Below are 27,252 nucleotides of genomic sequence, written 5' to 3' on the forward strand. Positions count from 1 at the left end.
TTAAATTTATGAATTATATATTTTATTGGTTTATTTTCTAAGATTTTTTTTAAAAATAATAATTGAATGATTGACATTTAAAAATGAACGTGAACGAGTGTAGAGTATAATTTCATTAATATAAACTATACACAAGCAAGCATTTATTTTACTAGTACACTGTGCGTATTTTATGTGAAATGTTGTTGGCTTCATTAAACAGCAACGCCTTAGAATTTAGTACAGTGTAACACTTCATTTTTTGAAAATTTCGGGTCGCAAATTACTTGTGTAATTTGTATATTTGTGTAAGACTCTAAATGGGTTTTTCAAAAATGTATATGCAAAAACTACAAACATTATACGTAATTACATATTGTTATTTGTCAGACCGTGCATGACGACGGTCATCTGACCTATTTCAAAGTGCAATGCTAAGTTTCTCTGTTCCTAATTTTGATTTTTATTGTACTATAACATTATTTAAAAATAAAGTTTATATTTCAAAGAATTTAAATTGTTTCTTCTTTATTTCTTCACACCACTCAGGACTTTCGATTTTAATACTTTTTAAAACTTGCCCAGCTAAGAGACGCGTTTTTGTTTTAATTAATTATTATGGAATGTGATATTCATGTTTATCCTTAGTATTTATAACTCTTGTAAGACTTAATTTATCGAAGAACTTTTTTGTTAGTTATATTCTTTGCGTCTAATAAAAATAATAGTTTATTACCATCATTAGTTAGATAAATAATTTTATTCAAAATTACTATATTACCATAAAAATTGTTTTATTTAATTTTAATTTTCATAAAATAAATATAATTACTATACATAACCTTATTAATTATTAATATATAAATAAAATATTTGTGTATCAACAGAAATTATATATATATATATATATATATATATATATATATATATAATACAATATATATTTAATTAATGTAGTAAGTGTATCGCATATATTACCGAAATTATTGGATTTTAGTCATTTGTTTACTGATTATAGAACTTAAACTTAAATTGTTACATTTGATTGAATTGATGGATTTTGCTAATATTATTAAAAAACAGATCCAGTTTTATGGGAATGATAGTTAATATTTTTACTAAATGTACAATAATACAGCATTTCTCAAAGTGTGTTCCGCAGGACAATGCTAAGGGCTCCGCCAGATGCATGTGATTATTGATATTTATATTATATTTGGAAAAAATATTATTTTATATTGTTTAAAAAAAAAAAAATTGTGTTTTAAACTAATTTTAATAAAGAGTAATCATTAAAAATATTAACAGTCTCATTAAAAACATTTTTTAGAGTATTGATTTTCCATTTTTTTTTTTGTTTAGAAAAATTAGAGTTGAATTGGAATTAAAGACATTAGAGTTCCGCAAAACTATTTCTTAAGAGTTCCGTGATTGTAAAAGTTTAGAAACCGCTACAATAATGTATATATGTATGTATGTATATATAATAATCTTATATGCAGCGATCGTTCTGTACCAATTTTATTATAGAATTTTGTAGAATAAAGTAAGCTATAGTATTGGCAGATTTGAAATAATATTTTTTTAACCAACATATAGCTTTCCAAACATCATAAATTCGTGAGCACATTTAATCAATATTATACCAAATATATTAAATATAAATATATATTTATGCCTATATAAAATCTTTACGTTATAAGATTCGACAAAAATTGTTTCAAATTTGTCTATACCACGAGTCACTACCAAACCTAGTTGGAAATGTGTTTTTGTTATGAATTATTGTGTTTTGTTTTAATAATAATGAAAAATGGGGAAAAATCCTAGTTTTAAAGTAAGGGCGGCCAAATGGTCAATCGTGGACGATTTCAGAGTCGATCATGTTAGAATTTATTTTTAGGCCACATGCACAAAAATTAATCGTGTGGTTATGAACAAATTGTCGATAAGTTTTACCTGTAAAGTTTTTATCTTTTATTTTGGTTTATAAAAAAATTTTCTATGAAAGTCAATCTTCAAAGGTGAAGTATATTTTCAGTATATCGTGGCCAAAAAAAGTTTGGCCACCTCTGTTTTAGAGGAGTACAGATGAATGTTCCATTTTTTTTTTTTTTTTTAATAAGAATAAAAAACAAAAAACAAAATCGTAATAGAGCTTCGTGTGAGAAAAAAAAATTGTCAGAAAGCAATCATAACATGATTTATTAGTCCTATTATTTATGAAAGTATTCACAAGCCCATGTTTATATTATTTTGTGAATTATGATTCAAATATATAAAAAGTGATAATGTTGAATTTATTTGGATGACGTGTTTATGATACTAATAATAGTTAACAAAGTTTGAAATAAAAACAAGTTTAAAGTAACATTGCAGACCATAACAATAAATACATCTTAATTGTTTGGGGCTACGTCATTGTACAGATTTATTTTATTTCATGTCGTTTATTATAATTTTAAATTACATTTAAATGGCTCAATAACAACTGAAGTGGACCTCATGAATAAAATGTTGTTGAAGTGATTAAAATGGTTTTAATTGTTTATATTAATTTTTTCATGAAAGAAACCAAGTATGAATATGTATATATTAGAAATTCAAAATAAGTGCTCATGTTAGTATTTTTTCGTAATACTTATTTTTTTCCTCCTATCTAATTGTGGTCAATTGAGATATGCTAGTTCTTCTTTTGCCTGTTGCCTTTTTCTGTTCCATGTCACACACATACTCGTATACCTTCTTTCTCATATTACTTTCATTGACACAGAATCATTTCTTCTTCTTTTTATTTTTGATTTTACTTCCATGCTCAAAAAAGTCTTTTGAAAACGTTATCCTTTAACAAGCGTTCATCGGTCAGTTTAACTGTTCACTCCCTACACACTTGGTTTTCCATTTCGTTGCATTGTCTGGTATCAGAAACCATTGTGTATAAACACATTTATTTTATAATAGTGTACACATTAGACGATATATTTGTATTTCGAAACACTCGCGTTTTGGTATACGTTTCTCATGCGATTGCCCTTCCGATGATTTCAGATGTGTTCCTGGGACCAGTGTGCGACTATGTGATCGCGCCGGTGGCACGTTACTCGGGTGTTTGGAAGATTCCGGTGATGACGGCCGGCGCACAGGCGGAGAACTTTAACTACCGCGAGGAGTACCCGACGCTGACCAGGATGATGGGCTCGTACAAGCTGGTGGGTGAGGCGTTGCGGCACATACTGCACGTGTTCGGCTGGAACGTGGCCGGCCTGTTGTACTACAACCACGGCGTGAACTCGCTGATGGGCAACTCCAAGTGTCACTTCACGCTGTCGGCCGTGTACATTGCTCTGGGCCGGAAGCCGGAGTACGTGAGCTTCAACGACACCGCGGACAACGCCGTATACAAAGACCTGTTGAACACCCTGTCGAACAGCGCGCGAAGTGAGTGTGTGTCTAGAAACTCATCCGATCGTTATCGTATTATCATATATATGGTATTTACGCTCGAAATTGTCATTTTCAAAAATAACGTGTGCATAATGCGTTTGATTTCGTACCGAAAACACTGTGAACCGTTTTTTTCCGTTTCATATTCACGTGCCAACTTCCATAGTGCATTGTGTGGCAAGAACGGGAAGTAAGCTATTTCAGTCGCAGGCGATGGCTGCATATGACCCAAGACTGAAATTGTCTTACCTCTCGAGCCACGCGTACTAGGTATTTTTTTTCCATGGCCCTGTGTTCATGGAAAAAATAATGCAGGTATTTTATGCAACAATAAACTATTCTACGAAAACAATTTTTAATGGAAAAAAAATGTACTATTCGTAACGTTCAACGAACATATGTAGGAACAGTGAAAATTAAATATGTTTAAAAGTTTATGCGTCATGCAAGGAGTTTATATTGTGAATATAAGATTTAACCAAAAGTTTATGTTTTGTAACGACCGTGGTATACGTTTCAGTTTCTGGTTGTATCGGGAATACGCGTCCAGTACTTTTGGGATTCCCACTTTATTGCTCGACACTATGGGAATTCCCACTTTACCGCGCGCTGGATGAATGGAGGTCGTTTTCCAACGCTTTAACCGCGGTCGAAAACCAAACTTTTGGTACGGATGTGACAAAAAAAATATATGTTTACCAATCCGATGTGCATACGCATACGAAAATGGGAAAAAAAATCTTTTATACGTTTAGTTTACTTCGTCAAATGTAATCAAACACGATTATCGTGCGAATCGGAACGCTCTAAAAAGAATTCGAAATCATTGCGTCTATTGTTTGTAAATATAAATTTTATACGTATGGTTATTAATTTTTTTATTTTTTTTTGCCACCGCACCGGACGAATAATAATCGATCGACCATCACGCGATTTCAACATCCACTACCTACCCGCTATAACAATACAATCTAATTTACCCTTCGTCCGCTTTAGTGTTTTTCGTTCGACGGTCGAAAGGTTAACCGCACGTGTTGTCGGTTGTATTTCTCATTTGAAATTATGATTGCTGCAGTCGCGTTGGGTCTAGTTTTTCTGCGGACTACCATCCGATACCGAACAGAATCACATCGGATCTAATAATACAGAATTCAAGTAGGTATTAACTTCGTTTACGTTCGTAAATTTTTTTTTAATTTTTAATTACAAGGTTATGATATAAACTCTCTGGTTGATTCATTGATATTAGCTGTTCGAAAAATATTTCTGTCGCGGTTTTCAGTGTATGAAATCGGCGGAAAACGCATCATAATATATATTATCTTAGGTTGGAATAAAAAAGAAAAAAGTATTATCTTTACATAAATATGATAATTATTCATCACGTTCACTGAATTATATAGATAATTTAAAGAAAAAGTATTTACCGCATGTCTCTGTTTACATTGTTTGAAAATTAGGAACAAGAACATTTTGAGCACGACTTGAACTATCTTTAGGACGGGATTACGGCTTTGGGCCGACAACCATCAGGATGATAGACTTTATGGCTGACGGCCGATGGGCCGAATAATATATTAGTCAGACAGACTATAAAGCCGACCATCGAAGAGCCGAATAAATTATAACTTATTCAATATCTAATTATATCAATATAACTTATCAATAGTAATAAATTTAATCATTAAAAAACTAATTTAAATTCATTCAAAATGAATAAAAAATTTTAAATGTGTTGTAAATAATTAGCTCAGAAATTTACAACTTTATACTATATTTCATACTTTTAAAAAATCATCTATATTTCTATTTTGTTCTTCTTCGATGACTGCATTCAAGCGATTTTAGCTCTTTAATTTAAATAAAACACGACGCCATTTATTAGTAAAATATATACAACGAACTAATTTATGTTATCATAGTAATAATTTTTATTATGGGTGATCATTTGATAATCTTGAGTACTTATATGTACAGTTATAATTGTTGCGAGTGTGCATAGGATACAAAAGATTCAAAAGTGATCGAAGTCACTAAATACTTACAGGTTTATGTGGTATATTGCTATAGTATATTAGCTTATACAGTGAATTCAATAAGCACAGATATAAGAACATATATTATAAGAATGTAAAATTGTAAACATTTTATTTTATATTATAAGTATTTTGTCGATCCCATTAATTGTCGGCCCATCGATCCTTTCCTCTATAGGACATGTTCTCTTTATAACAAGTATGGTTTTTTTTTTTTTTTCGGTATTGTTTAGTTTCCTAGCATATGCAAAAATAAATTTTTATGTATTTTAAACCTATTAAAGAAAGGTCATAAAATGAGATTAAAGTAAATTCACTATCACAGATTTTGTAACTATAAAACGAAATGTAAATCTGACGAAAATATAATCTAATATTTGATTTAATCACTTTTTTTATAATATTATTTTAATTAATTAATTTACTTTTTGGCGTAAATTAGCTGGAGAGTTATTATAAAACTTAATATTAATGGAATATCGGGTTTTTACAAAATATATCAACAGTATGGTTAGATTCATAAATCTTACAATTTTTATAACTAACCCAATTCGCATAATATCCGTGCTGATTATTATTATATATTAAACATATTAGATTACATATTATAGTAAATAATACATTTCCAATAAAATAAAGGGAGGGTTAAAATCCATTACGTCTGTGAATTTGAAATCTCCCTTCCTAAGGACTAAGATTTATCCGCTACTGTAATAATATTATATTATATATATGACAAAACAAAAAATAATCTCTTTCAGTTTTTGGGAAAAAAATGTAAGCATTAGTTTAGCTTCCAAATATCGTAATACGAAATAGATATATCATACATTTGAACTCATACATCCAATGAATGTTGTACGAGTATATTTATGTGCCATGAATGGCCGAATGCTCTGCAGCTGCAGATTAATTCCTAGGAATTAATGTAAACCGTCGATTTTTTATTTTATAAATTATTTAAAAAAACTTTTGACTTAACTCATAATGATATTATTGATAATAGAAAATTTCAGTCTATAAAAATAAGAAGATATTTTGTTTTCTAAATATTATTTATAAAAATTCAAATACTTTATCTAGATCTTACTTTTATAAAAAAAAATAAAATAAATCAATACCCTACTTATATAATAATCAATAAATCGTTAGGGACCTAACCTAATTTTTATAACGCAATTATTCTTATTCGTTTTATTTTTGTATAGTTAAAAACTGAATAAAATTAGTTATTTGACTTTCAATTACAACTAGTAATTAGATAAAACCATCATACTCAATATTGAGCATTAAATTAAGTAAAATAGTTGCTTGAATAAACGTTCAATAAATTGATTAAAATGTTCACTTTGAAAATATACAGTCAAGTCATGGTAATTCTCATCTGTTAAAGATATCCAGTTATTCGGAAAAAGTAATTTTATAATGGATGCATTTTAAGGAAGAAGGTGTGTTATTTAAGTTAACGAGACTGGAGTGTAAAAATATAATTATTTATAGACGTTATAGTCATATATAATACTAAAATTTTATCGTTCTAACAAATTAATTGATGTTCTGTTTCATATGCTACATATGGCCTACACGCTGGTGCTGGTATTTTAATTCAATTAATATTATTAGTTATTCATAAGGTTAAATATTTACGTTTTAAATAATAAATTCAATGACTGAATACTGAATTAAATCTAAGCATTATTTTTATATAGGTGAAATATTTTTTACAATATTTTTTAAAAATTGATTTGCTTCGGCAAAGAATAAAATACTTTTAGCTCTTAATCGTGAAATATTTATGTTGCTTTGACTGACATTAATTGTTTTGCAATGAAAAGTTATAAGAATTTCAAAATAATTGTTTCCTTACGGATCATCATTATTATTAAGAGCTTTCTGCATTATAAAATTAAAACTCAATAATCAGTAACAATTAGAAATCTTATTAATATATCAAAATGTAGTTTTATATATTATATAAAGTAGTTTTGTAGGTTCTCTATCTTTATTTAGTAAAAAGGTCGTACTATTATGTCAAATACTCGAGAAAAATATCTGGAAACATTTTTTATACATATTACCTTATAAAATAAAATATATGTAAGTTATGTACAATATTTGAGTGCATTTTTATTTTATAAATATTGAAGTCAAGTATTATTGGTTTTAAAAATATATATAAATATCTTATAACATAATTTAATTTAATTATAAAGTATTTCAATATCAGTTGGTAACAACATTTTATTATTTATTTGATTATTTTTAAAATAAAGATGTTTGCTAAAAAAGCTAATTATGAGCAAATTATATTTGTAAAAATACACAGAACATATAAAATAACATTTTATACTTACTTAAAAATGCAATGTACGTGATATATCTATAAGTATAAAATTAAAACTTCTTAAAGTGAACATAGATATGTAATTGTTATTTAAAAATTAAATTTTTTTACTAAAATATTAGTACTTAAATTATTATATTTATGTAATTTTGGTATGAACAATAGTACTTATTAAGACTAATTTAAAATTTAAAATTTATTATTAAGGCTCTCCACTCATTACGCGATTTCGTCCACTCGCGATTTTCAAGCTCAATGAATGATCCATTAATAACACGATTTCATTCAACGCAACTGTGATGCGAGCGACATGTGCGATTGACAGTATTACTAGTTACCTGGCAGTCGTATTGCAGAAATTTCGTGCAAATTACTTTCAGTTTTATTACTTTTTGATTTGTATGAGGAGATGTCTTTAAGATAAATTTTTTGTTGAGGTTGAAAGACATCCACCCTTTTATAATCATACCATTCCCAACTATTGTAAGGAGGATTTGGTGGAAAAGACATGGAATGTTTTCTACTAGTTTTTTATAGGACTCTCTAGACATACTATAAAATAACAAACATTTTGTATGGGTTCCATGTAGTTCTCTGATTGTTACAAAAGTTCGGCAGTATATATTTTTTTCAGTATTACGATGGGTCCATTACTTTCTTTTCTTTTTTTTTTTACTTCCTCTTCTACCAATAGTACATAACAATGTAATTTTCATCACTGGAACTAGTCAAACTTGACATTTTTGAAATTTAAATCATAAAAAAATCACGTGATCGACACTGTACGGTCGAATGAATATCGTGTTGGTTGATCTTAAATCTAACAAATCGCTTTAATCTCACATTACATACTATATCGTACTTCAATTGCGTAGTGTTGCAATCGCATAATGTGGTGAGAGCCTAACATTCAAATGATTCGTCTATGGATAATGTATGTTGTTTAGAAAGTTTGAAAATATTTTATCATGTCTAATTTGATTTTACATTTAGAAAAATCATGCTATTTGATTAATAAGATGTACTTGATCATGAAATCAATGTGATTAATTTGGAGGTGTGTTATTGTCATTAATTTCACTTTGGTAATAAGTTCCTTCGATGTTCAATCCGTAAGTGTACTGTGTGTAAATGAATACGTTTTTAGAGCTTTGTAGAAAAGCTGTTGAAAATGAATAAAAAGTTCTGTCTCACAAAGCTTAACGAAAAGTGTTTAACAAACAACCCGCATGAGGAGTTTGCAAAAATGTTTTCTAAGTTGATTATTGAGTGTTCTTAGTTAGGTACTTTGATCGCAGTATTCTAAAGAAAAATAAATTAAAATAGCTTTAACTTGAAAACACTGACATACTAACATTTATTATACTTAAGATATAAATTTATATTATTTTGAATTTAAAAATTGGACTTTCTTGTTTGAATAATAAATAATTTTATAATTATTGAGCGAGTCTAAATATAGTTTTTTTTTTTATTTTATCCTTCAAAATATGAGTTTATTCGTTTTTCGTTTATCGCACTAATTGTAAAGTAATCAATTTTAAATTGAGCTCGTCATCAAATAATGTCCCACAGAAATAATTACAATTCACATTAATTCTGTATTTAATATGTTCAACTTGGTAAAACGTGAAATATCTGTTGGAACGACGCGACCACTGGATATTTATCATTCGCATTTATCACGGTGAATGCGCGTACTTTTAACCGCGATAAATTACCGTAGGCGGATCGCCACTGCGATAAATACTAGACCCAAAAAACATCGATGTTTGATTAAAAGAGAAACGATTGTGTCGTTGGTAATAATAATCAGTTGCCATGCGGTTATAATAATTGTATCGCATTATTTATTCGTTATAATGACCAAGTATTATCGGCTGCATTTACGAGACATCAACACCGGAATAGTAGATTATTATTGTAATACGGCTACTGCTGCGCGCGTGAGTTTCCCAACGTTTCTGTTTCACGTTTCACACGCGACGCCGTCCTTCCAGGCGGCAAAGATGAATGACATCACTTTGTTTTGATAAGATATTGAATTATCATTCAAAGCGTCGCCGGGACGTCTCAAGCCATGATGAATATTATTACAATTATGAACGAGAAAGAGTGTGAGATTAAAATGAATAAAAATAAAAACAATTTTTAAAATAATAATACAAAATTGGTTACAACGTTATAACATTAATTAAACGTCAGTTGTGTGCAATTTTGACGTGTTTTCTCACCTCCTGCTTGCAGTATTAATACTATTAATAATAATGTGCTCGAAGGATAAGAGTGATTGTGTTACGGAATTCCAACCCATAATTGATCGATTGAATAATCTGTTAGTTATAATTATAGCGCGGACTTGTATGCACTTAAAAGTATCGAAATATGCCATATAATATGCAATAAAAATCATGAAAATATGCAAAAAATATGCAGTCAAAATTATGAAAATATGTAAAAATATGCAGTCAAAATTATGAAAATATGCAAAAAATATGCAAGAATTTTTTATTTATTTAAAATTTATAATTCAACTTATAAAAATTAATTACTTAAATATTTAATACAAAAAAATTTAGGGAATTTTCTGAACTTAATTTATTTTTAAAATTTTATTTATTATTAAAATAAATAATCATATGCATTTCAAGTTTATCTTCTGTGAAGCTGTGTCGTTTATCGGTTAACATATTTTTAAAGACTGAAAACGAACCCCCGATGTCATTCGAAGTTATTGGGGCATATTTGAAGCAAGTGGTATGTCGATAATCGACTGACACAGCAAGAGCGATTAAGTTTACGTCGTAATCGATTTATTTTTTATTTATTTTATAACTAAATATATATATATATATATATATATATATATATATATATATATATATAAATTATTATTTAGTGACTATGAAATTTATTTTTAATTTTTCTACTAGATAAAATATTATTTTATACATTTTTTTTTTAAATTTTCACTTCAATATGCAATAAATTTTGAATTTTGCCAAAATATGCAAAAATATGCAATAACCTCTAAATATGCAGAAATATGCAAAAAAAAATTCACCATTAGCTTCAAATTATGATGATTCGTGGAGATAACTGACAAAAATCCAAAAATATTGAAAGGAAAAAAATATGCGATTGCATAGAAATTCGCGATCTAGTTATAATTATCAATGGTTTCTTAGATTTAATTATATTAATTTATTTTTGTCAAAAAAAAAAAAAAAAAAAAAAATGAAATTTTTTCAATTTTGTGTAATATACTTATCTTCGATGGCTGATTAGTGTCTCGTGATCGCCATCATCCAATTTGTATTTAATAATTTACAATTATAATAAAATTTAATTGAAAAATTATAAATTGTAATTATAAATATATTTGAATGTAAAGTATATATAGACATAAATATTTTCGTATTTCAGTTATAATTATTGTTTCGACCATCGTAATATCTATTATAGAAAAATTGCACTAACCCCATTTCCTATATAGTCATTTCCTAACTAGAATCTGATGTTTAATGTACACTTACACGTGACTGTTACACGGTATATTAACCCTTTCTAGACCAAACTTAGAAAAACTAAAAAAATTAAAATATTTGAACACACATTCATCAGTACAAATTGTGTGAATTGTAGATATCAAACACTCCGTGATAAATACGATTATAATTGAATGTTTTTAGAAACATTTTATACAACTGCTTACAATTTTCTTCAGATATATTTAAGTGTGATATAAATAAAAAATGGCGTTTATAAAAAAAAAAAAAAAACTCTTAATTATTAATAACCATTGTATAATGATCACAATATTCAAAATAAAATGTCTTTATCCAATGTATATTGTGTTATTGTTATTTTAATGACCATTGGTAGTTTTTAAATTCAATGAATACGCAAATTCGGAAAACCTTAGATCTAGGGAAGCATTAACATTCGTATAACGTACGCTTAATGAGTTTGAATTTTCGAGTAGGCCTATGTTTGTACATCAAAATAAATTTGATAACTCTTCCAACACAAATATATAACTAGGAATATTGAATATTTCTATAATTTATTGAAAAGTGCAATATGTATATAGTTATTTTTTCTAATAAATTATTGCATAAGAAAATATTGTTAGTTATTTATTATTTTTTTTTATATATCTAAATTAAATTAAGATATATTTGAAATTTCAGAACTATACCCAAGTGTACAACAATTTTGAAAATCGTAATAATTTATCGTAATTTACCTTTGGGTAATTTACGTAAGCACAATTAGGGGAGGCTTGAGAGGACTTAGTCCTTTTCAATATTTTCATAATTCTCTCAGATTAAAAGTAATGAATCTTAGAATATTGTATTTAAGATAAAATGTTATCATCTATGTTTATAATATCAGTAAACGAAATAATTATTAACAACTTAAATTACAACTCTTGTTATTTAGTGTATTATAGCTTTCATTTTACTTAGGAATATCAAAAATCAAAATTTGGTTAAAAAAATTACACTTATTTTTTTACTTATCTTCATATTCTTGCTAAAATTTAAACTGTATCTATAGTAGTAAGTGGTGACAAATTTTTTAAATTAGTAGATGTGGTTGGGGGGGAGGCGTAGCCCCTTCGGGTGTGTTTTATCTTGGTACTTATAACCCTTCCCCAAAATGTAAGCTCTAGTTGCGTCCATGATTATTTAATACAAATTTATAATTTTATTTTAGGAAATTAAGGTAGGTAATAATTGTATTACTGTTGTTGGAGAACTATAAGTATATTTATTGGGACATCTTTAAACAAATATTATTTTTATTTATTTCTTTGAAATTACAAATGAACCTGTACAGATTCATTTGGGGGCGAATATGAATAAGCTGTGAGTCACGAGTCTTAAAAATAGTATTCATTTTAATGTCGTTAAGTAAATAAGGTTCCTTCGTGGCAATATTTTCACCGATTTTGGGAATAGTTTGCCCGTCGACATCGAGTTATTGCTGTCAGTGTACAACGGGGTCATTGTACTCGTGGGCGCAACTAGAGCCCAAATATTGGAGGTGCTGAAATTGCTGTAAATAAAATTAAATGGTATTTAACTATAATTATTATAGATTATTTAGATCTGAAAAAAACAGAAGTTTTACATTTGAACTCAGGGGTGCTAGAAACTTTTTTGCGCCTCCATAGTAGCGCCAATAACTGCACTTTATGCTCCAACGCTTAACCTTATACTGCGAATACTATGTAAAAGTCCACATCGAACCCGTGTTATTTATTTTGATACTTGATATATTAAATATATATATAAATATAAATATATATATATATATATATATATAAATTTTATATTTATTGAGTACGTATTGTTTTGCTTTAAAATTTATTTTTATTCTCATTCGTTTGTACTACAAAGGAACCATGTTGTGATGATGACAGGCAAACAATAATTTATAGTACAGGTATAATTTTATATTATTATATGTGAATTGAATAATATGCCCAAACAGTACGTATACGTTTCATTATGATCATAACGTGAAACGGGTAATACTAGTAGTAGAATCCTGGTTTTACTATATAGTAAACAAGGATCATTGTTTGGAAATTCAAGGATTTAAATTTACGGAAAAATAAACTGCTGTACAATCAATCTTGTTGTGATGGCACAATATATAATATTACAATGCATGTTTTACTATTAGGAGCGGTGATGTAATAAATTTATTATTTTGGAGAACTTAGGTGGTGGATCGGATCGGTGAATACAGCGATGTATTGGGTTATTATTGAACTCGTAAAACTGCATCATCGGAGCGTTATAAATTAACTAATTAAGTATATACGAATCGCAAAAATCTGTACAAACATAGCAAATATAGAGTTATGTATTTTTTTTTTGCTGGTTGTATTATCCAATAGTGAGGGGGGAGGAAAGAGAGATATCACATATACATTTTTGTTCCTCATCAAAAATGTGTTGATCACAGTACTTTCTGAGAACGAATGAATTATTCTTTCGATACGCATTTATTAAGAACAATATATGACCGCACTAGACGTTTATATCGATTACGCTGATTTATGATGTTTAAACGCTGTTTAGAACATTAATCAAATTACTACGTACACAAGTATATACTAAAATCCACTGTCATCTCATAGCCGTCTGATTCATGTTAACACAGTACGTAGGTTGCGTATACCGCGATTTTCGAGATGTGTGTCGCGAAAAGAACAATAGGTCAGAGGTCGGCAACCTCTTTACTTACGCAAGCCATATTTTTTATCAGCATTTCCGTTGTGAGCCGTATACAAAATCATAATAAACATTATTAAAAATATAGGTTTAACATATAACACTAATATATTTATAGATGGTATCAACCATAAGTTATACATCACGAAGTTAACCTTATTAACTAATTTTTAATAAAATACATTAGTAGAGAAAATTCTAAAATTTAAAAAAATGTATTACTATTTAATTCTTGGGTGTAAAAATGTATTTTGTTTCTAGTGTGGTTTTTGAAGTTAAATTTTTCTCATTAATTCGTTTACAACCTTTTTCGTGTCGGATGTTCTCAAGACTGCCCCCCCCCCCACGAGTTCGTCGCTTAACCGTATATTTTTCGAGAACTTAAGGACAACGGCGAGATAAGCTCATAGATTATACTCATTGAAGTCTAACTCATCGTGATTTGATTTTATTTATTAAAACAGATGGTTGAGCACTGCTCATTTGGAGGGCCGTAGAAAGAAGGTCCGCGGTCCGCCGGTACCCGGAATAGGCTATTTTTCCCGTGATGATTGGCGTTCGCCTAGTCCACGTGTTCTAGCTGAAGAAACGGACACGTCGTTGGCACGAAAAATTAACCTGGGGCACGATGCTAAACGATGCTTCGGGGTCGCGGCCGAGTGGTTTCGATTTGTTCACCACACGTGTAAGTGGCGTGCGCGGCCGGTAGACGCACACGGAGCGCAACAGCCGTGGTCGGTGGCATTAGCGTAGCCGAGGAGGGGGGGGACTTTAATAGTCAATTCGTCGAGCGTTTACGCCGCCATGGACCGATTTCTATTAGTCAACGTCATGGAGCGCGGCGAGAGGCGTTAGATTAAGAACTCTCCCGGGCTCGAGAGACTCACGCGTACGGCCGTAAATCACGCGCACGTGTGGCCTTCGCTGCAGGTGTACGCCTAATATGCTCGCACGGCAAACATGCGACGAGTGTTTTGTACTTTCATGTCGGGCCGTGCCCGTCATCGTCATCGCTTGTGGACCCGGCGAACTATCCCGATTGGAAATCAAACCGTCGCGCGTTTACGTTTTATCCAACAAAACAAATATTATTCGCTCGAACGTTTAGGTTTTCGGTGCCCAAGGAACTTTCATCAAAAATCGGTCACTTTAGTACGTATTGTTTTTCATTCCCCCTACCCTCTTACCCAACCCATACCTCATTATTATGGTTTACCGGTGGTATTCATTATTTCACATCCGGTATTTAATTATGTATATACGCGCGTAGTATTTCGTTCTCGGCGTTTTGTTTTAAATTACTGCACCCTCGTGAATAATGTTTACCACGAAAACGAGGTTCGTAATAATTACATTGTCCCACACGGTCCTTGGAATAAAAAAACCTAACGTACTTTAAATTTCAACGTTAAATAACTGCTTTTATATGCTTTTCTCCCCCGTGGAATATACAATGTATAAGTTGGTTATGAATGAGATGCTACTCAATATAAAAAATGTCTATTGTAATATTTTTAATTACATTGACCATAATATCGGTGTAAAATACGTACAGGAATATCAAAATATAATGAGAATTTTGTGTTCAAGCTATATAGTACAATAATTAAGGCATACATTATAATATTACTACAAAGTTTTGTGTACTTTATTTGAGTTTTCCAATAGGTAGAATTGATGTAAAGTATTACGAGCTAAAGACGTTCAACATAGTTTTTATATACTTGTTGTATATAGACCACCAACTCAATAGTTAGAATTCACACGTACCCGCAGTATTTCAATCATTCGTCACATCATAAACAAATAAATGCTATATGCTATACGCTTTCAATTTGATCGAAAAAAAAAGACTACTATATGGCTTTTTCGGTTAGTTAATTTTTAAAAATTCTTAAAACGCTGTTTATATTTTTGTTTAGTATTTAATTCTTTAGGTTGAATTATAATTTACCGTTAAGTTATATTTTGAAGTATTTATAACAATAACTCTTCTTTTTTCTTTCTAAAACATCTTATTATAAACATACGGTACCACTAAAAGCTTATTACTGAATACTATTTTTGTTTAAAATGCTTTTATTATTGTATTCATTTATTTGCCCACTGAGTATTATGGAGTATACTTAAATATTTGTACAAAAAACATTAATTGAAATGTGCAATTTTATGTGAAGATGTCGCAATCGGTAAATACATTTTATATAACAATTAATTTCAATACAACTTGTGCTGGACAAGTGTTAAGTGGTATATTCATGCCCATTCAGTGAAACTGTACATTGCATCGATATTTCAATTGAAACCTAAAAGATTTTACAAACAGTGTAAAAGTTCACTCGATGTTAATACAAACAATAAACGGTTGTTACAGATAAAAATAACATATAAAAATACAATATTTAAATTTGTGTGTAAAAAAATATTAATAATAAGCAATAGTAATTTATATAATAATTTTTAATGTATTAAAAATTATATGAACTATGTAAGTCATGTTTGTGTGTGTGAGAGAGGGAGAGAAGAGAGAGTCAGCTATTAATCTCGAGGTACATGCATTTTTTTTATGATTATCTAATAAACCTTTGGGTCTCACACAAAATATTCATAATTTATAAACAATCATTTTAATTCAAAATCTAAGTAATTTTATGTTATGCAAAATATTTTTATTTCACACATTGTTAATAATTAATTACAATGGAAATTTAAAATTTAAAACACCACGTAAAATATTATGGTAGTTTACAACTTATCATTATGATAAAATTACAAAATAGAAAACATTTTCAAAAAAAAATAAAAAGCCGACAGGATACAATGACCGAATATGAGGTTCTTTTGGTTCAAAATAGGACAGACGTGAATTATATATATAAATTATTGAACTTATTTTGAAAATCATTATGAATCGAATTCAATACATTCAAAAGCAGGGCCTTGCACCCGAATTAACCCGAACCCGTAACACCCATAAAAACCCTTAAAAAATCAAACACCCAAAACCCATATAACTCGAATGATTTTTTTTTTTAAACACCCGAATTAACCAAAACCCGAATAAAATATTGGTTTTTAACCGGAACCCGAATAATTTTTTATTTTACAATATTTTTGTGACATATCATTTTGTATGTATTTTTTGTGGTTATTTCAATTTTGTCCTTAGTTGTTTAATAGTAAAATTATTATTCACAGGAATAATTTCACAAATAATATACAAAATTGTTAATTAATCTAAATTTATCTAAATAAAGACAATAGCAATATATTATATTGACAGGTGTGCATGAATGGTATGATATGTTGAATGTTCAAGTGTAAACAACTGGGATACTATTTTAAAAACTATCCCAAGCGGATACGTCGTATTATTATCATTTTATAGGTAATAGGTCTTCTACGAATTACCGAATCGTTATTTATTGCAATACTGTAAGTCTGAAATAGAATTGATGCCTTGCGTATGATTACCTAAATTTTTGTTCGCGTTATTCGTATTTGTTCAGCGTATGACGTGTACTACACATGTCTATGTTGTGAATTATCAATTTTTGTTGGTGTAATAATTTCATCGTAACATTCATAAGTACAAATTGTTATTATTTTTGTATTACGTTATGTCCTAGCTAATGCGTTTTTAGTGTGTGCACGCACCACAAACCATAAACGGAAATTTGGTGAAATTTGTGGGAGGGGGTTGAGCATTATTTATTTATTACACCCATAGATACTACTGCGCGCAATTAATTATTTGAACAAGGCAATTTACGAAGTTTGACAATTTGACATTTTTAATCAACAATCCAAACAAAAAAACAATTAGGTGCCTTATCTTAAACATTTTTGGAGTAGGTATTCGAAACAAAAATTATTAATTAATTAATTAATTAAACAACTTATACGGGTACTATTACATATTATTAATATTACATTAATTGAGATCGTTCCGAGTCATGACAAGAAATATGTAAAATCTTAAGAATTTGATTTAATTTTTATCACAGAATATTTTTTTTTAATTCAGCTATTAAAAATGCATTTTACAATTATAATAATTATTGTATTTTTAGTCACTTAACAATTTTTAGGGCTACGGGTTCTAAGAATTGTACTTTATATTTCTGGGGGACTTAGTTCCTCAAGTCCCCCCCCCCCCGTTTTCCGCCTATGCCACAAACACTAACGCAGAATACAAAATAGTTTGTTTTTTATCGCATGCCATATGCCTGTACTAACTAGGAGTAAGACATAGTGTTTGTATTTTTAATTTTAATAGATATAATTTATAAGCTTCATACACTTATTAAATAACCCCCTCTTCTCTGAAAATAAATCGTAGTTTCACCATTCATTGAAATTAATATAAGGATAGTTTAATTTAAAAAACTGTGGCACAGTTGTATAAGAAATTGATATTTTATTACATAGGCAGGTAACAAAAAATATAAATATTTCATTATTGGAGGAGGGCTCAGCCCCTCAACCACCCTCCACCAATGAAAAATAATATTTTTCCTTGACTACTTTACACCCGTATTAACCAATATTAACCCGAATAATATCGGTTATTAACACCCAAACGTTTGTTTAGATGTTGTATTGCGGTGTTTGAACACCCGAATATATTCAACAACCGAAACCCGAAAAAATTATTCGGGTGCAAAGCCTTGCAAAAAAGGTTAGAATTTGATTAAAATTACTTTTGTATTAAATTTCAACTTTCATTGTTGTTGAGAATTCTACATCAAAGTTCTGTTTAGGTGCATACAATTCTTTACGTTAAAAATGTTTTGGTTTTAGAAAAAAGGATCTATTATGTAATTTTTTAATTTAATTTAATTTAATTTTTATAGATACTTTAAAAAAAAAAATAAATTAAAATATAGTTAAATTTACTAAACTTTTTAAATACAATTAACTGTAATATGTAATATATAATTCTAGATTTGGCCATTTTGGTATTTATTTACTCTATTTGTTCGTTATGGGCCCGATTATACATAATACTTACACTTATGGTTTTGATTTATAAATAACTGATCTTGTTTCATTTACCTTCTTAGTGTTAATTGCAAAATGATTTCATAATATAGAGATTAATACATTTTTAAATAAATCATCGATTTCATATGTTTGTAGAATTTACATACTTTTTTTAGTTTTCAAAACTTCCAACCAAGATTAATGATTTAAACTAGGGATAGGCAAAATTTTTTGAATATCGGTATTCGATGTATCAATACATCGATTTTTAAAATATCGATGTGTTCGATGTATTGGTGAAAAACCATCGATGTTTAAGAACATCGAAGTTTATAAACATCAAACATTTTTTTTCTCCCTCTGGAGCTGCCATCTGTTGCACACCTTATTACCTGTACAGTGTATTATTTTCTTGATTATATAATAAATTTAAGAGTTAAAATACTATTATTTAATTTATATTTTTTAAAACATATTAAATACTTTTATTGAGATCTCGTAAGTTCATACACTTGCATGTTTTCTTTTCCACATCGGAAAATATGCTAATTGAGATAAGAATTCGTTTCATAACAATGCTAATAAAAATTTAAAGTTTAATAGAGCATGTTTTTGCATGTTTTGTGTGTATTCGCATATTAGGCATATAGTTAATTTTTTTTTTTTAGTTATTATATATTTTATTATACATTTTGAGTTAGCGCATATTATTTTATGTAAATTCAGTGAAATAATATTTTGTGGAAGTCAAAAAAGAATTAGATCAATAAATGTTCAAATTCATTCTTACTTACTTTTCCTAACTAGTTTATAAAATCTTAGTATTTTATCAATATTTTTATTTTTTTATGAAATTAATTTTTATAAGTTAAAAGTAGTACCACGGAAATAATGTTATTGGGCACCACTACCTCTCTCCTCCTATTGACGTGACCATTGCAATCTATATATTTTCGTCGCAACGTGTGTTCATTAATTATAATTTTAATAAGAAGTAATCGAAGAAGAAATACAACTTTTAAAAATATAAATGAATAATTCTTATTATTTTAAAAAATCCTTAAACGTTTTTCTTCGTGCATAGTTAAGGATTTTCAATGCATATTTGATCAAATGTTAGTGCATTATTGCATGCTTATTTATGCGTCTTTTAGTACATGAACTTATGAGCCCTAATTATAACTGTTAAGCATGTACTCTATAACGATTTTTGTATACTGCATACTAAAATATTACAAAAAAAAAAAAAAAAATTAAAGTTTTCGAACATAAACATCGATATTTAAGTTCGAAAAAGTAATTTATATTAGTGATGAGATACAGTAATATCAGAGAGATAAATAATTTACTTTCTTGAAACAAATTACTTTTATTCAAATCGTTCATCGAGTTTATAAAGAAATTTAATATGTACTTTTTGTGATATTATCAAAATTCAAAAATGTATAAATAATTTTTTTTAATTCATAGTTATTAACAATAGCTTATTAATAAGTATGGTTAGGTTAGGTTAACCTTACAATAATATCAATAATAATATTTTGTACATTGACTATGAATATGTAAAAAAAAGAAATCCATAAATTAAGTAAGTCTTAAGAAATTTAAGGTCAATGTTTTAATTTTTTTGAACGTCTTTTTTTTTTTTTTGATCGAAGCATTTTTAATTAAATAGATTAAAGAGTATTTCGAAAAAAAATGTGATTAGTTGTATTTCGTTATTTTATAGTCTATTTAGTCTACCCTCGGTGTAAACTTATTAATATTTTGTTGTTAATTAAACAATATTCAATTCACAAACGTCTCGTAAAATATAAAATTCTGATTTAAAAATTATGCCTTTTTAGAATATAACGAAATTTTTATCGCTTGACTGAACATTTAAGTTCACATTTTTCATGTTATGTTTGTTATTTGACAAAATAATAGTACACCGATGACAATGATGATTGGCTGATTACAGCTCACCAGTATCTTCCATATTTTTACATGATGCGTCTGTTCTATAATTTTAATAATCGTTCAATTGACCGGATTAAACACAACCTGTGAATTGTTATTAAATATTTGTTTAAATTGTATACAAATCTGAACTATGGATGTAATATTGATAATAATATTATTTATATATATATATACGATCACGTATGTATGAGGTGTGACAGTATATACATACATATATATACTTGTATATACCTAGGTACTCAGTATTGGTATTTTTAGACGTAGCTGTCATATAATAATAATTTCAATTTATTTACATACAGTTATAAATAATTACCGTTTGATTCGTATTTGTTACGTCGATTAAAAAAAAAAAGATCCATAAAATATTTGAATGATTAAATTCAAACCATCATAGTATTTACCTGTGTGGCTCTTCTGTTTTACAATTTGTAAATTTATTATACCTTTTTGTTTTATTATGTTTTTCAATTGGTGCATCTACAATAATATATAAAATATGAGTTCATAAATAATACGTAACTATGTATGATATGAGCACGTACGGTACATCTCCTTATTTGTTATTTACCGAAGGAAGTGGATGTAATTTCCGGTAGGGTATAAGATATTACCTTAATCGTCAGTTGGCGATGAAAAATGTTCTAAATTTTTCTTTATCTGTATTAGCACTATCCCTAGTTTACTTCGTTTTATATTTGCTAAAATGTTAAGTTGACAAACTAATCAGATATAATATGTTAATCCATAATTGTGAATTAAATCCAAAAACACTCTGTAAATCTAAATATATTCAACGATAAAATATATGTTCTGACCGAGTTTCTTCAATTTTCCTACTTATATAATATGTATTTACTCGTATTTTCTTTCATATCCTCATTGTGATATACCTATAGTCATGTGGTAAAACCGTAAGCGATTAAAATGAAAAATAGTTTTTATATTTGATTGGCTGATTTATGAATTTAGTTAATCGATCAAATGGGTTTAGTCATTTATTTTTGTTATTTATTTTTATTTAAATCTATATTTATAATAAGTGTGCGTATGACTAAAATTATACACATATACTAAGAATGACTTCGATTTAGATCATATCGATTGATTAATTATGCACCGAATCATTCAACAAATCTCAGTACTATCTGAAAATAAATCAGTGTTCAACAAAGATAGTAATACGCAATTAACTTTCTACCAATTTATCAAATTGTTATATAAACAATAATTTTAAACAAGTTCTATGTATTTTTTTTTATAAGTTAAAATGCACGTATAGGTAAAGTGTTCATCTCCCACCTTTTTCATTAGCAATAAAGTAAATCAATTACTTTATGCTATTACGTTTTATATTTTTTCATCAAATATTGAAAGTACTTACATATACTAAATATATATATATACATTAATTAGTATAGCTTTAACACTGCGCCTGCACAAGTATGTTAGTGTTGAGTTTAAAAATTATTTTAATTCTTAATTATATGTATTATTGATAAAAAAGTAAAAAACTGCTATACATGTGCATATTAAGCCTAAAAGAAAGGTTTTATTTTATTTTCAAAGTTTTAGTTTTATCTAACACGTATGAAAAAGGTTTTTACGAAAAAATAAGTACACAGAGGGAATTCATTTCGGTAACTACTTTCCTTACTATCCTTTTAGATAAAAATCGACAAATCTGATTAAAAATTAATTAAAGTCCAGCGTTTCGTATATGCGTTGAGTTGTATACGTCCTGCAGCCGTTTTTAATTGTGTACATATAGAAGTATTTGGGAGTAGTATTCAAGTATTTACGGTGGCTTGATGTAATTTTAACTGCTTGGATATGACCATCTACATCAGTATAAACTACAAAAGAGTAGAATAATACATTTTCTTTTTACTTTTTCAACATGGTATTATTGAATGAAAGAAGAAACGGGAAGCCGTGACTGTTCTTGAAAACGAAACAAGTACTATTATTATTAGGGGGATTTTTTTTTTCTTATTTACACCTAAAAAGATTAAAACCCTTGTTTGGAATTTGGGGACGATAATTAATTTAGTTTTTTATAACAGATATAATAAAAAATATATTAAAAAATAAACAGAAAATTTTTACAAAATATTGCTATAAAAATTTAAACATATACAGTAAGTATGTATTTTTTAATTTTTGAAATAAACCATAGTAAATAAAGTGTTCTCAAAATTGTATTAAATACATCTAAATTGTATTATCACAAATATTATTTTTGGTTAGAATATTAGTACAATTAAAAAATGTAATTAATTACTTATAGAAAAAGTTGCTTGTCGTTACAAACATATTATAAGAGTATAAGTGCACAGCACCCTTTCAATATTTTTATTTATAACTACCAGATAATTATTCACGTTTTAGGATATAAACATTTTTAATAAAGTACGTTGAAAAGTATTATTATAATATAATCGTATTTTATTTTTGTACTTGTATTAATCAGATTTTAGAATGATCTCGTTTACACACGCAATACAACCATTACGGAAACTTAATATTTAAGTTATTTGAATTACGTTTTAGAAGTATTTAACAATAAATAAAATTAATGTATATTTCAGTTATATATTCTTATATTCCAAAATGTAAGATTAAGATTGGTTAAACGAGGAAAATATAAAATTTCCTTTCTGGCATATATTAACTCAAGAGTTAAGAAATCCTATATAATACTTTTATTTAGATAGAAAAAACATTTTTAAAAATTATATATATATATATACATATAATAGGGCAGAATATACTATAATAGTGTATTGTAGTGAGGTGATTTAAAAACTTTATTATAGTTTCCGTAAAATATCAACAAAAAAAAATCCGTAGATGTTTACGATGTGGCCATTTTGACGGAATGAATTCGGTCATTTTGTTGTGGAAAAATAATAAAATTCAAGAGATTTATTATTTTACAGACGTGATGTTATTTTCCAAAAAATGTTGACCTTAACTATTTTATTATTTTGAAAATTTCAAAACTTTCTCCTTTTCCCCCTATATTATGGTTAATGGTTCCGTACTGTGCATAGAATACCTTATGGCTTGTATTATACCCATTGTGCTGTTACGGCATTTTCGTGACCATGGTTACCGCAATATCGTTGTTGATTTTATACAAATGTTATTTAATAATAGTTTCAGCGCGGACTTCAGTTGAAGCATCGCGCGTTGTCATCACATGATCTTGGTTTCGTCAGCATATTGCTACCTAGTTACATCAATTAAATTGTAGGATTTTTAATATAAGAGGTACCTATATACATTTCAATAGTGTTTGTCACATTGCTGTTTAAGTAATTTCAATATTAGTACATTATGTAGACTAAAAGTTATGCATGTGTTTATAACACAATAAATCACCAATTGGTTTATTCATATACTATTCAACTTGAAATTTTTAAAGTTTATTCACACAATATGTTTTTAATACTAGGTCTACATTATAATACATGGATTAGCAGTATATAGAAGCAATTATTATTTAAACAATATCATCATTAATAATAATATCACGTACATTTTTTACTAGTTGCTATGATTGGGGCTCGTATGCATGAGTCGTCCAAAGGAGAGGTTCAAAATAATATATGTTAATTTATGTAAGAATTAATAAAAAATCGAAAATCAATACATTTTAATAAATGTCTAAATAGCTAGTACAGCCTGTACCGCAGACTTGTCAGTGAAAATGCGTTCTATCGATAGCTGCATTTACAACGATATTCGACAGTAGATGGAAAATGCACGAAAATCAATAGAAAAAGGCATCAAATCGATAAAAGTAGTACTAATTAAACAAAAATAGAAGATTATGTTTGTTTAACTTTTATAGAATAAGGATTAGGTATATTTTTAGTAAAAATGTATGTAAAAAGATCCCTAAGGCCCTCCCCCGTAAGATCAGAAACTCCCCCTTGCGAACGGGTTTGTCTTTTAATATTTGATTTAAACTGTATTGGCTTTATAATTCGTATACAATAATATAGAATTAAACTAAACTCTAAGAACTCATGAATTTGGGAAAAAATTATTTCAATCAATGAAAGAGCTTATTGTTTTTATCGAAATGTATAGTTGTTGGCAGTTAATTCCAATAGTACAATGTTAAAAAAAAAAAAAAATAAATAAATTAGAAAAACGTGCCTTTATAATGTAATATTATTTGCTTAGTTGAGATTAATATTTATAATCGTTAGTGTACTATAATTTCCGACATGGATTTGATAAGAAATCCGTACCACGGTTTGTGCATTATGTGCTGAATCGACTTTATGACGGAGAGCACAATCGAAGTTTATTGTCGTTGCAGTTGTTATGCGTATTGCGAATAACGAGATATTTTCGTCTTTTAGTTTGTGTCGAGTTATGTTGTTGATATGTGTAGAGTTATTTGAACTTAACGCGGCAGTTTTTCTGTGTAATCCATTGGCTCGAATGATTCATTTCGAATTGCCCGTTTAAAAAACGTGTATCAAATATTCGAACAAAAACAATATCACCACACACCGCCTTGACATATTTTTTGACGCCAAATACGTATTGTAATGCGAATGTTTATTATTATTTTTCGAATGGCCAAGCATTTAATTGTTCAATTGTATATCAAACCGTGATATTATGTGAATTACGGACATAGTACGGATGTGGCTTCGATGAATGATATTTTTGAATAATTATGCGATTGGAATTATGATCATTATGATTCATTCACCGGAAAATATACAGCATCCACTTATATCCCCTGGTACATACCTCTTCATGTTCGGCTTATTAGCATTGTATTAGTCATCAAAAAGTATTCATGTATGACCTACATTGTAGGTACTTAACTAGGTATATTTTTTCCGGTAATTCATCAAGAAAACATATTAGTTCATCAGTATTACTGTATATACATATTAGCTAGAAGAAATGGCCTGTTTGGACTGTGATTATAACATATTTTAAATCGCCTTTTCAAAAGTGCCTTATATTCGCAGTTTATACGTTCGCATAGTAATACGGGTCATATTCGTTTACGTTTCATTAATATTGTATATAATTTGATTTCCCTTGCAGTAATATCGCGTTTTCCACATGTTGTTCACATTATTCGTTTTAGTCTATTTCATCAGTCTGATCAGTTCTGCTAATGACTTGTATCTGTAGCCTTAATGCATGTATGTTTTAAGTACATTCGATTGTGATTTTTCAATGACGTATAGATATGCATATAGTATATATATTATATATCCATATCATTTTGTAATATATTCTGCATAGTTGTTTAATATGTGTATTCTAGTGTCTTTACGTTCTCTGTGTTGAATAATAGATCTTAATCTCAATCAGAATAATATCACTTGTTAAATAATAGAAAAATTGAAAAACTAATGTTATTACTGAGAGACATATCTACAATAATTATACCGATGCGTCTGAGGCTTGGTTTTTGCGCCTACGTTCCGTCATATAGTGTTTTTGTATTATTTGCGCGATACATTTGTGTTTCATTAGGAAATACTATAATACGTTAATAATACTATGCAGGTACTAGCTATGTATAGAGATAAAACTATTTCGTCGTGAATGTGATATTATCAAATGTAAATTATTTTGGAATGTTCAAAGTTACTTATTATTAATGTTTATAATACATAGAGCAAATGTGTTTTTGAATATGTTAGGAGAATTAAATCCAAATTCAAACAAACCCATCGTGTTACCTAAGTAGTTTTGTAAATAATATATTATTACGAGTACCTACAGTATAGTTGTAGCTGCGTATTTTTAAATGTAATATATTTTCAATTTAATTGGTCTTAAGATCTTAAGATTTCCAGGAAATATAATAGCTATTGTATTGATCTCTCAGCGATACATGGGATTTTTATTTGTTTGTTTTACATAGTTTTTAATTTGTATTATTATTATTATTTTTATTATTAATGAGTTTCATGAAACAGCAATAATGCACCTCCATAGATTGGTAGTCAGATTGCAGATTAACACAGATTGCACATTATTCACATGTCATTTTGCGATTAACCCAGTTGTTTTCGAGAAACACTAAAGAATAAAACAAAGATAAAGAAATGTATGTAAGCACCCTTTTTTGTAACCAAATCTTTGACCAATTTTGGGTAAATACGCATAATCGATTCGAAGGTCAGGTCTGTTGTTGATCGAATACTATAAAATTGTTGAGTTCAAGGTTGAAATAAACAATTCACCACCTTTT

The 27,252-nt window shown here is 28.2% G+C and overlaps 1 protein-coding gene across 3 annotated transcripts in view; it reads left to right on the forward strand.

Annotated features, from left to right (window-relative positions):
- Window positions 1–27,252, forward strand: part of LOC112688059 (atrial natriuretic peptide receptor 1-like) — a 395,288-nt gene that overhangs the window by 103,526 nt on the left and 264,510 nt on the right. Inside the window, exon 3 of one of the 3 annotated variants that reach the window (XM_025561081.1) lies at window positions 3,028–3,417. The exons of the other annotated variants lie outside the window; for them this stretch is intronic. Coding sequence (XP_025416866.1) covers window positions 3,028–3,417 — 390 coding nt within the window. The remainder of the gene's footprint in view (window positions 1–3,027; window positions 3,418–27,252) is intronic. 3 annotated transcript variants of the gene reach the window in all.

Source organism: Sipha flava, unplaced genomic scaffold (genome assembly GCF_003268045.1).
Source record: "Sipha flava isolate LNK unplaced genomic scaffold, YSA_version1 36_pilon_pilon, whole genome shotgun sequence".
NCBI lineage: Eukaryota > Metazoa > Arthropoda > Insecta > Hemiptera > Aphididae > Sipha > Sipha flava.